This window comes from Myripristis murdjan, chromosome 23 (genome assembly GCF_902150065.1).
Source record: "Myripristis murdjan chromosome 23, fMyrMur1.1, whole genome shotgun sequence".
Taxonomy (NCBI): Eukaryota; Metazoa; Chordata; class Actinopteri; order Holocentriformes; family Holocentridae; genus Myripristis; species Myripristis murdjan.
Genome location: NC_044002.1, coordinates 18,777,547 through 18,795,208, shown reverse-complemented (window position 1 = coordinate 18,795,208; position 17,662 = coordinate 18,777,547). Strand labels below are relative to the sequence as shown.

At 40.2% G+C, this 17,662-nt stretch overlaps 1 protein-coding gene across 1 annotated transcript in view; it reads left to right on the top strand.

The window, feature by feature from the left end:
* Positions 1-1,117: 1,117 nt before the first annotated feature.
* LOC115355520 (protein bicaudal D homolog 1-like) overlaps positions 1,118-17,662 on the top strand; it is a 39,710-nt gene continuing 23,165 nt past the window's right edge. Inside the window, exon 1 of the mRNA XM_030046361.1 lies at positions 1,118-1,333. Coding sequence (XP_029902221.1) covers positions 1,118-1,333 — 216 coding nt within the window. The remainder of the gene's footprint in view (positions 1,334-17,662) is intronic.

Sequence of the window (17,662 nt, the reverse complement as noted above, 5' to 3'; positions counted from 1 at the left end):
TAAACTAGCCATATTGCTTTTCATGGCTTTTTTGTGTTTTGAGTTCAGACATTACAAAGTGAGGAGAAAAGGCACCGAAGACACCCTGTCATATTTTGGGACCACCATAAATCAAGGCAAATTTGGTTTCCCTTATCAAGTTTAGAACAAAAAGCAAGACTTTGGTTGTCTTTGCCCACTCATGCCTGTCAAATATTGTTTCTGTTTCTTTGTTTGCCATGACTCAAAAAAAAAAAAAAAAAAAAGAACCCAATAATAATAGAAGTAATAATAATAATGATTATGACATTTTAAACCAAATTTCTCTTCAATGTGTGTTGTGTCTTTTTAAGCACCTTGTTATCTCTTCTTAAAGACTCCTTGTCACCAAGCCTTGCAGTAGGAGTGGCTAACAGAAGTAACAGTAGTAGTTGTAATAGTAGTGCATGTATAAATATATATATATAATAATAGCATTATTATTAGTACATGTAGTATAGTACAGTAGAAGTATTGGTATTATTAGGCTACTATCCTAACTGTAGCAGTAAGAGGGGAGGCAGGACAGTAGTGTTAGTTTTATAAATAAAAGTAAATTGGGGATATGTTGGTTTTTCTCATTCCAAAGTGAGCAGTCTCATCTCCAGAGGGCGCATTCAGCCCTGCTGCTCTGTGTTTTTTTTTAATGTAAGGGAGGACTGAGGGTGAAAACCCAGTAACAGAGCCCTCACTGCTGTCCACCGGTCGACGTCAGCCTGCAGGAGGATGGGACGGGGATGCCAGTGTGCCTTGCTTCACGGCTGTAGGAAGAGATGGCGTCCTGGTCCCGGTGAATAAGCAGAAAAACAGAGGGAGGGAAGGGATGCGGGAAGTGCCGTCTTTGTCGAGGAGCTGCATCATTTAGTGGATCAGATGGATGGATCTGCATTCCTCTGGTGATTATGGCAACACTTTAGAGATATCTACGGATTTTGTTGTGATTTTCATGCGATTTTAAACAGTGAGTTGATTCCCTGGAGGGGAGGGTGGTGGGGTTTGTTGTCTACCTCAGCTGTTTCTCCCTCCGGGGCTCTCTGCTCATCCGACGCAGGGAGGAGAGGAGGGAAGAGGGGAGAGGGAGGGAGAGAGGGCAGGGGCGATGGCTGCGGGAGGAGGATGCGGGGAAACGGTAGAGCAGTGCCGGGTTGAGGTGGACCGCTTAACGCGGGAGCTAGCCGAGGCCAACCGGGAGAAGATCCGGGCGGCGGAGTGCGGGTTGGTGGTCCTGGAGGAGAACCAGACCCTGAAGCAGCAGTATGCAGATCTGGAGGCCGAGCAGGAGGCGCTCAGGCTGGAGCTGGAGCAGCTGCAAGAGGTAGGCTCAGCAGGCGTATGGCCAGTATAGAGCTGGAAAAGTACTCCAAAAGTAATGCATGACTCACTTCAGTAGTTACTTTAACTAGCGTTGGGACCTAGCATAAGTTAATGTGGATTTCTTAAAATTACACTTGAATTTTCACTAAAATAAAAAGAGTTATGACCAGTTTAGTCACTCGGAAAATTAATCAGTAGTTACAATACTCCTTAACGTTATCTTTTCTCTTAACTTTAGCGCTACATCCCATCTGACAAATTTGAGAAGTAACGTAGCAACGGTGGGTTGAGTTGTAGGGAGCTTATGGCGATTAAACGAATTTAATTCAATTCGCTTTAAAGTTCATAGCTTTCTTTCCAATTAATATGAGGATATATTTCTCATAGCAGTCCTCACCTTTTCGTTAAAAGTAGCTTTGCACACAATAAAAATGACTATGTTAATGTTAGCGTCTGACCGTTAGCTAGCATGTAGATAGAATAATGACTAACTTTACTAACTTGATAGCCAAAAGCATTATTTTTTCCCCACTTTGTATAAGTAGTAGTTTAGAAATAATCTAATTACTGTTCTCAGTAGTTAATAACCAATAAGCAGTAACGAGTTATTAATTAAATAGCATTACGGTGCTCCTTACCTTTCTGTTACAAACTCCAAAATTGACGGTTGGCGCCTGCTAATCAGCTGTTAGCTAACTTTAGCACAGGCATATATTCTAGTAAGTAAATTCAATTATGGAATCATGCATCTAGTATTTACAGTGATATACTGGCAGCAAAATAGAGTATTAGCATTTGCTGTTATGTTTTTGCTAGCATGCTGTAATTTGCGCTGTCTTAGTCATTGTAGGGGACCTGGACAGATGTTGTCTCAGCCTCAAAATCAGAATATCTAACTGTAATTCTAGATGTCTAAGGAAATCAAGTTAATGATGTCCAATAAATTTTCTCCCCAAAAAAATAAAATAAATAAATAATAAAAATTTAAAAAAAATAAAAATATCACATTAATGACAATATTTTCCACCAGGAGAGTGAACTTCTTCTTCTTTTTTTTTTTTTTTTTTTAACCAATTATCTCCATCTGAGTACATGAGGACAAATTCTGATAAGGCTGTTTTGGTGTGATTTATGAGCCACATTGTGGGATGATTCAGCTTCTGATAGTATTTAGAGCAGTTAACAGAAATCAAGGCTAAATGTGGACAAATTGTTAATGGGACACCTTAATGCACAATTCATTTCCTGGAAGAGCTGATATCACTGGGTATCAAATCTAATACTTCTGAAGGGAATAATAGTGGGGCATATGAAGCTTTTGGAGGCACATGAAAGCCCATGCAAAATAGAGAAGCAGGAATTTAAATGTATTTTACTAGGCTGTATGAAATTATAAGCCCACGAAGCATGAAGGAACCGTGGTGAAAGTGGGTGCAAATGTGGATATTTCCAATAGCTTACTTGATTTCCCCTGCGCATATCTTGCAAAATTTAGGCTGTTAGAGGCCTTGTAAAAACCATTTTTGAAAATCACGTTCCCTGGCAAGCTGGCTGAGTACCACCTTTACAGCCTGAGGGAGTCGTCGCAGGGAGTGGTTGTATTACACGTAAACATGCCTTCACACCTGGGAGTTGCACAGTACACTACAACCAACACTGCTGCTGCCCAGTACCGCTGTTCATTTACTGCCTTTGTTCACAAAACCTGTTAAGGCTGGAGAAATCACAGTCAGTACTACCACCCACATCAGGGCTGTTCAATTTCAAATTCAATCAAACCTCATTTTAAATGGAAGGAAGGAAAGGAAATGTAGATGGACCAGACCTTCTCAGCAGCCTATTTAAAATCTGTTTTTAGCTTCTGGTAGTGGCACATTTTAAACAAACACAAATTAATATAGTAAAAAAAAAAATTGTTTCACTTTTGAAATTGAAGAATATTTTCAGTCACATATCTGACCTAGGCACATCACAAAGTGCAGAAACAGAACAAAAAGAGCACTAATTCACACATATTGACCCGATTGCCATGAGGGTCAATAAAGCATTTCTGATTCTGATAAACACATTTGGCGTGGTGTTTGGAGATGGCAATACATTTTCACAGTGAACTGTACATTTCAGGGTTGACACAGGCACATTTTCAGTAGAAGACTACTGTCAATATGTCTTGCCAGATGTTTTGAAAAGCTACTTGGCGTTGTGGGAATTGAGTCCTGTGAGAAAACTTGTGAAAGATATCCTGGTGTTTTTCACGCTGGTTTTTGTTTCCTGACTGCTTACAGGTTTTAGATCATGCTTGAAACACTGTAACTATTTAGGCTACATAATAACATTGCTATTAACAAATCATTTTCATAAAATAATATTACAATTAAAACGTTAAAATTGCTAGGAAAATATCTAATTTAATTGAAACTTGCTGAGCCACTTGATAGTTATTCCTGGGCCAAGTGTGGCCTGTGGGCTGCCAGTTGAGTAGGCTGGACCCACATTTTCCCTGCTGGTCTGAAGAATCAAACAAGCTGCTTTCTGGTCACAAGCTCAGTTGTTTATCTGTGAGGTGATTGGTTTATATTGCATAAAGCATGTTATCTCGCCCATCACCAATCTGGATTTTCCACTAATGACGCACGACAGCAAGGTTACATCAGGATCCTGCACAAGTACATCAGTACCTGGTCTTTCATGCAGTCGCAGTCTAGAAATGAAAGAAACAAGCTTGTCACTGGAAGTTTGCTGGTTTGAATCCCTAGTTTGGTGAGGAAAGCGTATGAGAAGTGTTCTTCTCGTCGTCAAATACCCCTGAGGTGCCTTTAAGCAAGACAGTTAATCTCCAGTTTGCTCAGTATCCAGCAGCAGCAGACTGGTTGTGCTGGGCAGGTAGGCCTATATTTTATGAAAGTAGGGAAAAAAGCATGCATTCTCTGTCAGCCTTCCCTGTATTTTGCTTGTTCTGACACCAGAAATTCTCACCAGTGGCTCATAAAATGAGAACAGACTATTATACTTTATGTACCTATATTTACGGTTTAGTTTTACAAGGATAGATACAATCACAAGGACATTTTGCAACCAGCTGCCGGTTGTGTGGTCTCACAGTATTTTGTTTTGATACATATCCTCGCAGCAGGCTGGTGCATGTGTGTAAGGGTTTGGTGCCCTTGCTCAGGAGCAGTCCTGCAGCAGGGAAACTCTCAGTTCTCCGGGTTGAACAAATAACCTTTCGAGTTCTAGCATTCAAAGTGCATTTAGCTTGAATTTACGGCCCGGTTTCTGACGATCATGTTCATGTAAGTCTGGGCAGTAATCTGTTTTTCCCTTGGCCTTGCATGGGAGGTGATTTACCTCTTTTCGGTCAGATAATCAATCTCACTTAATGAGCTGCACCGGGTTGACTTGTGATCAGCTCATTTTTCTGATCGATACGCATCAGAGAAAAGCATTTTCCTCCATGTTTGGTAATGTATGGCAACATTAATTTGCTATGGTGGTAGCCGTGATACGGACAGGCATTGAGTTAGAAGCTGACTATGCGTTTACATGCTGAAGGTCAGCGTGTGTGTGTTTCTGTGTGTGTCTGAGGAGCAGTGAAATTGGCTGAGGGACATTGAGGATGCAGGCAGCAGTTCGAGTTAATACATATGGCCTATTAACAGCCTCTTATTTTTAATCTTTATTTAAGAAGACATGTTGACTAAAGATCCATTATTCACATCAGTGGCCTGTGAAATAATTGCTGGGGGAGGACAGGTTATACATACTCACACACACACGCACTCACACTTGGAAGCTGCCCAGAGTAACTCCGGTCTTGCCCTGTTGTCCACTAACAACTCAACTGGAGCTAGAGTGTGGATCGGGCGGCATATTTTTGTTCGAACCCAATCCTGAGCCTGAGATTTTGCTTGTCCTCCATTGCTAGATTACATTTTATGCCCAGAACAGACAATAGGTCCATCATTTTTCACTGAAATAACACTGATGTGACTGAACTCAATCCAAATCCCAACATAATTTCTAAATATTCGTCTGTACCCGGCCCGACCTGTCAGGTCCCTACACATTCTTGACGGGCCTGGGTTGGGTATCCACGCTTTTAACTGGAGCAACTGGGGGTTCAGTGCTTTGCTTAAGGGAACTTCATCATAATTATTCATAGTCGATCCTTACATTAAAACCAGTAATCTCTCAACCACAAGCCGGCTCCTCTAATTTTCAGGCTACTGCTGCTCCATCTACCTCTTTCCTTCGCGTGTGACAGCCACATGGCAAACACATGCAGAGTCGTGACTGAGACGTGTGCCACCTTGCATTAAATATAGTGATTTTTTTTTTCTGCGAGTGTATATATTTCACAGGTTATGAAGCTTTACTCTTTCCCATGTGGCGTCTCTTTTTCTAAACTCACCCTTTGTCCTCCATCCTAATTCTCCTTCCCGTTCCCTTTCGATAAACTCTCTAATTCCCCTCCTCCCTATAGGCTGCAGCTGTCTATCTACCATCTTCATCTAGTCTCCATTCCCACACTGCTAACTCGATACCTCTCATTTCATCTCATTTGTCTGCCATTGATCTTCACTGTTGCAAGGCACAATGCTCGGGAAAATGGCTACGCCAGGGCGAGAAGGGTAATACCTTAAATTGGTTTATTAGTTTCACTTAGAGGCAGGTGCCACTGAGATTTAGCTTTGAAATATGTCTGTGCCATATGGCAGTCTGGTTGGTATAAATGAACCATCAATGGTCTGACTACTGTCTTGTGTCGCCAGAAATAACCAAGAAGAGTTCTGCTGCTTATTTGCCTTGTAGCTCTAAAGAGAATGAATTGAGAAAAAATTGTGGAAAACAGTGATGTTACTTAGAAAATGAGATGGCTTCATTAGAGGTAAAAGCTGAGTGATTTGTGGCTAAATATACTCAGACTTGAGCTTCAGAAATAGAAAGCCTTCAGTGAGTCAGTCTCACATTATCATTGTGTTTGTTGGTTAGATTTTTCTGAATGACTTGTTTTGAATATACTCAGGGTTTTTCTACAATGTGATATTTAATTTGTAAGCCAGGCCCAGCAGTCCTGCGTAGTACCATAATACCTCATTCAGGAGGACATGTGTTCCCCTGAGTAAAAAATTTGCAGCATCTCCAAAAGTGAAGTCATAAATATAGTATATAGTGTTTTTTTTTATCATAATTATTAGGCTAGTAGCCACAATGGGGCAGCACTCTTTTAAAGGCAACATTGAATTGACACATAACCAGATCCTCTCACATGCTTGACTATTATGGATTGATTGACGCAGTAGAAGAACCTGCAAATGCAAACGCTCATTCAAGGAGCGTGAAGTGAATCTAACACTTAGACTTCTACAGTCTTTTCAAGAAATTGTTGTTTTTGCACTGAAGTATAAGAGAATGAGATGAGAAATGATTTTGTACCTCACCATGAGTTGACACATAAGGTTAACCAACTAAAACTGGCAGCAGACACTTTAGTGTTTGCCCTCACAGCTCGGCTTCGGCTCAAACTGTGAGGAATACTGGATGAAAGGGCATCAAGTCTAAGTCTGAGCTTATATAAAAACCTTCATGTATAAATGATTCACTGCAGCATACTTTAAACATTGAAGCGTGTGGTAGACTGAAACATTCATGGGCATGTACGCTTCCATGAGCATGAAGCATACATACATGGCTTACATGCAACTCTGCTAAGTACAATTCACAATATAAATCTATCTATCTATCTATCTATCTATCTATCTGTATATCTGTCTATCTATCTATCTAAAGCCACTAAGTTTCTCAGTGGTCATCTGCCGTATTTGACTAAGTAGTGCACCAGATATCACATTAGAAATAATTAAACTATAATAAATCTAAAATTAATTTAGTTTCACACCCAGTCTTAAAATATTATTTTTCCTAGTAAAAAGGGGTCGGTAATGTTTCACTCAAAAGTGCAATTCATAATGGCTCAGGGGTTTTCTTGAATTAAATGGCAATGAATATCAGACGAGCCATCTGCCTTATTATGCCTTGCTTCACTTTCACTTTTGTTTGCTGAAACTTGGAAGCAAATGGAGCTCATCTCATTTCACTGTCAAGCTTTCAAGAAGGGATGTGAAGTAACTTTATTGCAGTTTAGGAGCGGGGAACATGCCTTTATTACTTTCAGCCCGTTATTTTGGTGTTGTCATATGCATTAGCTAATTGGGTGACATCGACAGGCTGGTTCAATCTAATAACCAAAGGTTTTGCAGCAGGAGGAAGCCTCACATGGCTCCATTACCGGGCTGTAAAGAGCTCACCACAGCTCATCTCTAATTAGCTTGCTCTACAGGAGTTCATTGCATTGATTTGACAGTGAGCTTAATCTTCACTTTGTGATTCAACTCAAAGCCTGTGCACGTCAGGAACATAAATAATAGATAACGATGATATAGTGTAACATAAATTAAAGCATCGTTTTATTTTTCTACATTAACCAATCCATCGTGGGCATTAATCTATCCTATTGAAAACATTATTCCTCCATAGTGGCTTAAAGTTGTGTTTTTGTTTTTATTTTTTGTGATGAATTTAAGGACAATATGTTCCTTTTGTATGGTAAGTAGTAATGAGCATGGCAGCAATACAAAATCGTGCTGTCTTTCAGAAGAATCACATTGTGAATAAGTAATGATATCCAATTATGATTATACATAATTAAAGGAAATACCAAGTATAATCTTACAAAATGTGATCTGAAACAAACTGTTAGGGTTAAATCTTTTTTGTATCACATGCAGGAATCTTGCATGTTTTTTAAATGCTGATTTTGAATAACATCAGCAGGTGTATTCATATATTAACAAAATAATATAAGGTGGACATTGGTGAAAAGAGTGCTAAAATATTTTAGAAACAGGACTCATCTATGTGTGATTTCACTCCAGTAGAAGTACAAGTTGAGGAATTTTTCACAGAAGTTATGTAAGTGAGGCTGCAGCTTGCCAAAACCACACAAATTCATCTGTGGCCAATGGTGGCTGGCATCTGATGTGATTGACACGGTGCCACCAGACATCCCGTTAGACAGCGACAGAGAGGTCAGCAAAAGGTCGTGTCTCCTCTCTCGCTGCGGCTTACTATCAGTTTTTAAGTGCTCTTGTATATTCTACACATATGAAATTCATACAGGGATAAAACAATGAGAAAAATCCTGCAAAATGAGGGCATTTCGCCAGTCCTCACTTCAAATTCTTCAACCCTAGTGGTCCCATCGGTGGTCATTACAAATACATGCAGCATGGCTGAGCTTTGTTCAATCCACAGACATGTCTTTCTGAGTTACAGGGAAACATGTATAAATGATATACAAAACCTCGATTTTTTTCTATTTGATATAATGCTGCAGCCATAAAACAATGGCATCTTGGGTTTGAACATTTCACTCATGATGTAGCGTCAATGGCGCGCTGCCACCAGCAGATGCAGAATATGTATGTGACCCCCTCTAATGTCGAAGCTACTTAAGGGGAAATTTAAGGTCAAGGGTTTGAAGGTCTCGTTTAGTTTTAGGATTTTTGGTTGAGTATTAATGTCTAAATTAAGATTCATGTTGAGTTGAGGCAATTGTTAAAAGTAAGGATAGGGATTAAGGAATGTGTTTGGTCATTGAGGGTCCCGATAAGTATAGTACACACACACGTGTAAGAGAATGATAACTGTAAAGAGCAGGTAACTCCGCTTTTGATGTGAAGAACACTATCTAGCAGGGAAGTTGACAGCCCAGTGCATGTGTGTGTTTGTGTGTTACATCAAAGCCATGGCAGCCAGCACAGACAGGAGGAAGGGAGGGTAGGGTTTTGTAGTCGTGTGTGGCGGGAGCAGTGGGTGTGACAAGCGGAGCAGTGATGAAAAATGCAGTGTGTGCATTAGCAGCGCTGTCAAGGCTAAAAACAGAACGTTGCAATGGGACCAGCCCCAGGGATGCTCTGTTACTCTGCCGTGACGTCACACACACACCGACAGCCAATGGGAAGCCTCCCCTTCCCGAGTTGTTGTCACCGGACACTGACTCCCGGTCAGCTTTCTGTCTCGATCACAGTTTAGGATGTAGTGGGGCCTGACCGACCTGTGGGTTATAAATCTTATACATCTGTCGATACTGAAAACTGATGATGGTTGCATAAAAGAGAGCAGAGTCCTTGGAAAGTATCCCTCATTTGCTGCTGTCAAGGAGTATTTGTATTAAAAAACTACCCTGAGGGCTACTTGACATTACTTAACATAGATTTAATCAACATGGTAGCTGTATAGGACAAATTTTAGTGAACACTGAACTATCAACCTAAAATTGCCTCCATAATTTGCAGTATATGATAGTCATTTTTATAGCAATTATCAAGTATTTTAAACACAGAGGTCTACTGAAGGCTACCCCAGCCAGTCCCTACCCCTCTGCTCTGTTTGAGTTATGAATATGACAAAGCCACATGTTCACAGGCACTTAAGGGCAGACTGGCTGTCTAGAAGATGCATGTCTGCAAATGTGTCCGTGCCTGCACACACACACACACACACACACACACACACACACACACACACACATACACACACACCCTGGACAGAATGTGGTGAATTATTCATTAAAAATGAGGTCATTCCCCAGCACAAACCCACCTCCTCCAGGACAACGACCTCCATTTTTCATCATTTCTTTTCATGAGTGTTTGGACTTCTGAGAGAAGAGGATCGAACCTTAAATCAACATGATGTATGGGGAATAGATGGGTCAGCGCCTGCCACATGCTGAATTTGGAGCACCTTAATTTTGACGGACACTTTTGATGGCTTTGATAATCACTGGACTGCGGGTTGATGATTTATTTGTCTCCATTAACCACTGCTGTCATTTGTGAAATTGATGGCCAGTGAAATCAACTCTCCCTACATAGCTGTGTAGATAATCTGGGGCATCTTCCAACTTTCAGCCTGTTTTTGGTCAAAATAGACATGATCATATACAATAAGATGGTATAAATACTCAAGAACATGTCACCCATATATCACATGAAGAATATCTGTATTGTAAAAAAAAAAAAAAAAAAAAAAAAAAGCCACTGAATTCACCTTTGATCCAAATTTACTACATTTATTAAAGCTTAAGGTGCACACATGAAAAGTGAGAGCCTAGTTTGAAATGCATTGCGTATAACTATGTGTAAAGCCTATTTTGGCCTTTAATACACTTTTCATGCATGCACCTTAGTCTTAGTCTATGATAATCTACCAGGTGCAACCAGTCGCTTCATTTTGAATATGGAGAAATATAAAAATCCAGGTTAAGCCATATTTTACATTACAATCATCACTCAATTGTTTTAAAATATAGAGGATTCGGTATGTAAAATGACACACTTCTCTTAAATATAGTATTATGCACACTTTTTTGGATATATGGTTAAAATGTGGGATGTTGGTTTATTTTTTCAGTTAAATATTTTTAAGAATGTGTCACTTTCTTTGAAATTAACCTCACATGAAATCCATATGCATATAAAACCCACAGTCCAGCCTGTGTCCAGCTTGATATTTTTTTTTCCATTTTTTCTCTATGGTGGCGTTGTGATGGTTGAAGAAACGGAGAAGGAAAAGGGGAGTGGCAGGATGAACAATGGAGGGATGGAAAGATGGGATGAAAGTGAAACAAAGGCCCTGCGCCAAGGGAGCGGTACAGCACGCAATCAGAAGCAATTATCCTCCATCCCCATCTGCCTCCTCATCCATCCCTTTCTACCTCTTTCCCTCCTCTCTTGTTTCCTTCTCCCCCTTTTCCCTTTCTCTTTCTTCCTTCCATCCCTCCTGATCTCCTTGCCCAGCGCTCTCCTTTGCTAATTCCTGTTTTCAGGATGTAATGGGAGCAAAGAGGAGATTGTTGGCTGGCTTTATGCCTGTGTAAAGGACACTGGAGGGCGATCGAAGGGAGGAGGCGGAGGTTAGAGAGGGAGGGATGGATGGTTGGAGGTGGATGGAGGGAGGGGAGGGCAGGATGGGTATCATTTCTTTCTCCCTCTCTTCCCACATGGATAACACAAGCTGTATTGAATATGACAGGGATGGTACCATTCCCCTGATACCAGACTGAGACACACTGCCTCCTTCTCGGTCTCTGTCACACACACATACACACACACACACACACACACACACACACACTCATGCACATTTCTCAGAAGAGGCTATAAGGGCAACCAAAACAAAGGGAGAGAATGAACTGAAGGAAGTCAGCTGGAACTATTTGATGACTTACTGACTTGTCTCTTCTTTTATTTCTTCTCCGCTGGACACATGATACTAGTATTTTGTCCTCAGTATAGCAAATGTAGTCATACTGTTGTAGCCTAATATGTTATAATATACTGACATTAACTTATACCTTTTATGTTTTTTATGCAATGTTTTGGATGCTAGACTGAACACTTAACAGCACATTTAGTATAGCTACAGTAGCTCTTTTTTCTGGATTCTTGTGTGCACTTAAGATAATAATCTATGACATTCTCATATTAAATTTCCATTTTGCTGCCCTCTAATACTATTTGGTCAAGCATAATAGTGCTGCAACCAAAACCCAGTTTCTGAATGCTTTTATATTTGCCGTTCTTGACATGCAGAGTGTGGTACCTTGTTCCTGGGAAAAATGGCAAACAGAAAGTGATGTGTCATGTATTTCTCGCAGCAGCAACAGCAGTTTATTTGGAACAAAGAAGAAGAAGACATAGACCTTAAAAGCTATGAACAGAGGATAAATTGGAGGAGAGTTTGGAATAATATTCCATTCAGTTCATAAATTTATAACCATCATTCACTAAATTATAAAATTATTCATAGATTTTATGTACAGTATCTCCAAGAAAATGTTGCCAACTTTAAATTGACTCCAAGCCCTGTGTGTTTACTATGTTCACATGAGAGGGGAACATATATACACATGTTCTGGGAATGTCCACATGTTAATACCTTCTGAATAGCAAATAGCAGGAGCCTTATCACATTTAATGGATGTAACTATAACCTGCCTTCCAAACATTATTTTACTGAATGATTATTCTTCTCTTGCTTCATCAATTCTTCAAAAAAAAAAGTTGTTCTGTGGAGTAGCAGCAGCGAAACAAATGGTAGTATAGAGAGTCACTGGCTGATGTCGTTTTATAATGCTCTTTTTTCATTATCAATAGAAGTATATGGTATAAAGGCTTAGGCAAGAGAAGCCCTTGAACATAGCAATAGAAAAAGTGAAAACACAACTGTAGCCATATTGTAGACTATATAACTAGGTAGATACTTTATTCTACTTTTTTCTTCTATCTTTATTCAATCCTAAATCTAACCCCTCACTCTCCTCTCTCTGTCTCCTGTCCTCCTGCCTTTGCCTCTCTCTCTCTCTCTCTGTTCTTTCTCAGTCTCTCTCCCAGATTAAAGAGGACACTGAGCTTTCTCTCCCACGCCTGCAGGGTTTATATTGATCCATGTGTCTTTGGGGAAACATAGGGATAATAACTACGAGAGAGGAGGGGGAGATCAAAATTAAGGCAATAAATCTCAAATTATTTCCTTGAGGGTTTCACACTGAAATTAGAATACATAGGTTGCAAGGAAGATGTAGGCCTTGATCAGCTTACCACCGTGCGGGGTGCAAGAAAAGACTGCAGTGGTTTCATCACCACATGTAAAGGGTTTATTTAGTTTGTGCTATATGGCTTAAGCGGACCATGGAAAGCCAGCACAGCATCATCAAGATTCATTACACCATGGTGAAGACATGAAAATACCAGCCGCAGTCTCATCATGCATCTGAAATGACCCAGAAACGTATTTGCCGAAAAAGTCGATATAGTCCTTTAAGCAAAAATCCATCCGAGGTTGTGCTGTTCAGCTCTGTGAACAGTCAGGAACATGAACAAGTCTTTCTTTGATCTGCTACAACAGAGCAAGAGCTGTAATATGTAACCACAAGTGAAAATAAACTCCTGCTCAAACAGGATCGCCTCTGCTTACATGTATTTTTAGTCGATGATTTGGTCGTAAGGGCTTTCTGATGACTCGCTGTAGCCTGTGATGTCATGACAAGGCTCTCAGGGGCTGCTTCAGGACAATTGGAACCACATGATGATTTTCCAAGGTCATTCACTGACTTTGTAGTTCAGAGCTGCTAGCAATAACATGTCACAAAGTGAAAAAGCTGTGAACAGTGTCTTTGAGTCGGCTAAGTCAGTCTGACATTCACTGCAAATAGAACAGGAATTGTCTTTATATAACACCTCAGACAAAGGCTGAACATTATTTGTGTGTAATTATTTTTTCAAAACCTTGTTGGTGTTTCAGCTGTGTTCTTGCTATAAGTTGCCAAAAGTGATAATTTAATAAGAATAATTTTGTTCCTCAACAAAGATGTGGCACCATGAAGGCTTTTATAATTATAACATTATTATGCTGCCAAGCCACAGCTTAGAGTCTTGGCTCTGTGTTTTCACATTTTGCCGAGGCGGGCAGTTCACACATATTCACCGAGCTGTCGAAAATCATTTCAGACAAAACAGTGAATGAATTGTGAATTGAATTGTCTTCCAACCTTGAACTCAAAACAACCCCTCACATTTCCGCTGGTATCTCACCACTGCCTCATTTTTTTTTTTTTTCCCATTTTAAGACATTTTCTGTCTGCTGGATGGACTTAAAGTTGCAAGGAATTTCTTTACCATCAGCAAACTCCATACCTCAAAAAAAAATCTTATCTCCATAGACATATTCCCATGATTTTACACACAAACATGTTAAAATGCCTTGTTTATTGATCTGCAATTAAAAACGGTCATGTCTGTCATTTAGGCAGCGTGGGATTTTATCAAGATGTGCTTATTCTCTTGCCCATCTGTGTCTGATCAGTCCATGTTGTCTTCAGATGACACAAAGGGGTCACAAAAGTTCAGGAATGCCTGCTGTTATCCTGGTATTTAATTAGACCACCTGCATGGGAAGAGAGGGAGATAACCATTAAATAATGATGCATCTGTGTTTGTGTGTGTGTGTTTCCTGCATTTAGTTTTGTATACTTGGCAGTGAACCGACCTTGATTGAGAGCACTGGCAACCCTCCTGCATTTGCTCACCCAGCAGGGGCCCACACACACACAGACACACACATACACACACACACACTGGCACAGCTCACAGTCAACTACATGACAGTGATGTTTATCATGTCCTGCCTATCAATCTAACCAGAGCTCATGGTGAGAGGTTAGTGCTGAAATGATGCAGCAGTGGGAGTTTGCAGCCACCAGACTTTTACAGCTGCACAACTCAAACATTTGGGCCGTGATTTGAAGATTTAAGCTTAGTTAGTGTCGTCTGAATCTCAATTTTGTTTTGCTACAGTGGTAAAAATAGGCGCACAACACCAGTCTGGAAGGTGACATTTTTTACAGTTTATGCCTCATTGATCTTGTAATTTTTTCACAAGGTTTCACAGGCTGACAGTTTCAAAGGCCAGAAATAGCTCAGTGGGATGAGCACTGATGTTGGCTGGTTTCTGTCATCGCTTGTGACTCTGATAGCAGCTTTGGTCATTCAGGCAGAAGGTGAAGTTGCACTGTTACTGCAAAAGGTCACAGATTTGACCCCTGTAACAGTCTTTGAGGCTTGAAGAAGACATTGAACTCCTTGTCCGCTCAACACCAGTCTCTTTGGATGAGAGTGTTGGCTAAGTGCCTAAAACACTGTATTCTACTGCCTTGCATTCAGCCCGAGACAGCATGGTATCTATTTGTATGTATATATAAAGTGTGAGAATAAGGTAAGAGAGAATGAAGATGGCAAGAAAGAGAGAGAAACAAGAGTGATGAAACTGAGTGGAGGAGGAAAGGCGAAGAAGCACGGACATGCAGGGAATTCTTCAAATGCCAACTAACTGGGCTGCCTTTGTTTGCTGATGTGTCACACTGTGTTTCTCTGTGCTCGCTAATCTGGACAGATCAAATTAAAATTAAGGGCTGCGTGATGGACCAGTCTGGTATTTTGCATTGCCACCACACAGGGCCAAGCCAGCAACTAGGCATTATCTGAAGGAAGATATTGATCTGAAAACACGCAAGCCTGGGTTAAAATGCCTCAATCTGTCAGTAAAACCTCATTTCTCACACAATGATTAAAGTTGACATGCACGGGGAGTGATTGATTTGTTTGTTTCTCAGCTTAAGTGTGGTATTTTTGTAGCCTGACAGGACTGATCTCTAACACAGTGCATCCATTATAGACAGCTGTATAGTGATTAAACAGAATAAAGTATCTGAATCCGTATCGAATAGATACTTGCTATCAATAGACACTCAAGTTTGCATACTTTGAATCATGCCAACAGTGAAAATAGAGTACAGTTTGGCTTTGTCCATTTTAGCATGTGGTCATGCTAGCTCTCCAAAATTCACTTCCTTTGAAAAACCCACAAGGAATGAACAATGTATGAAATGAATGTGCCTTCATCTTCATTTCTGTTCCTTCTAGCCAAGAAATTTATTGGATCGAAACTGAGGGTCAAAGAGTTGATTTTCAAAACTCTATACATGCAATTTTTTTTTTTTTTTTTAATCCCTATCAATAATTCATCATTTTGTATGTCTAAAACGTGGACTAGGGTCTCTGTCAAAGTGTGAGAAAAAGTCACTGAAGGACTTCAGACATCTACTATCCTTTAAAAATGAACCTGATTTGTTTAAATTTTTCACAATCAGCCATTCTCCAATCATTTCTCCCATGGCCTAGCTATCCTCAGGTTGCCACACCACGCACCAACACTCTTTTTTTCCTCATTTTATGGGAAAATGACCAGCCAGGCTGCATTAGTATGCTGGAAGTGTGACTGTCTGAGGACACAGTGGAGACAGATGAAGAGCCAAAGAGGTGAGATGGATGGACTAGAGAAAGGGAGGTGAAATAGAAGGAGGGCCTGGGAAGTGGGCAAATGAAGTGTGTTTTTATGGGTGTGTGTGTGTTTGTGTGTGTGGGTGTGTGTGTGGGTGTTTGAACGAGATTAATCCTTCCAGACACTATCATTGTTCATTTCTCTCTGTCAGGCCAGTGGGTCCTGTGAGACTGGGCTAGTAGGACACTGTCTGTCCCCGTGTCGCTGTCTGCTTCGGAGGCTGTGTGTTGTCATTATCGCTCTCTCTCTTTACTCATGCTCTTTCTCTCTCTCTCTGTGCCTGTCTTTGGTTGTCATTCTTTGCTCGTTCTCCCTCTTTCTTCCCAGCTTTACCTCCTTCTCTGCTCCTGAACTCCGTCTTTATTGCTGGAGTTTGCTGTTTTTCTGTGTCATCCTGTCTCTTCTATTTGCCTCTTTCTCTCTCTCTCTCTCTCTCCCCCTCACTCTCTCCCTCTCTCTGTCTGCGTTCGTCCTTGCCTCTTTTAGTCGGAGCTGGGATGAAGTCAGAGCTTGGCAGTCGGCTAACGAGAATACAGGTTTCAAAGTGACATCAGAGGCGAGGAGCAGATATTGCTGTTATCCAAATTGCTGTTAGCCTGTTAAAACCCTGTAGAGGTTGTCTTTTGTTAATTAAAAAAAAAAAATGGCAGAGTGGATTTCTCTTCTTCTAAAGTCACAAAGCGGAACACACATGTATGCGTTTTACTGTAAACCATGATAAAATATCCAGAGGTTAGTTACACTTTCTCAAATTTTAATTATTATAAGTGACCATTTTTGATAAGCATGTTTTTTTTTTCTTATTCTCTTTCTCCATTTATACCCAGAGATCATCAATTTTGCCGTAAACATTCATAATATCACTTCATAATGATAATAATTAAGTTGTGTTTTCAATACTGAATGCAGTGAATTTCAGTGTCTATTCGAAATTATTCAACATTTTCAGCACATTTTAGGAATATCACTGGAAAAACTGAAAATAATTTTGGTCACGATAATCACAGTTTTGAATTGTGTTGTCTTCCCACCTCTAAAACCAGTCTTGTCATGTATTAGCAAAACAGAAACAGAATCCCTGAGAGGAAAAAATGCAAATTTAATGCAAATCATCAACAAGGAAATATGATGTTTTGTATTGTGAAAGGTCACTGGTAGATTTCACAGTTTTTTTTTTAAAGACAAATCCAGAAACAAAGCTCTTTGCAATCTATACTAGGGACCAAAATGTATTTTTTTTGGGCACACTCAAAACTGTATAGCATTTGACAGATTCTTCTGAAAATAGATTCTCAAAATCTTTGCATTTACAGGACTCAGGTTGAGGATGATAATATACTGTAATATACACTTGCATACTTAAATA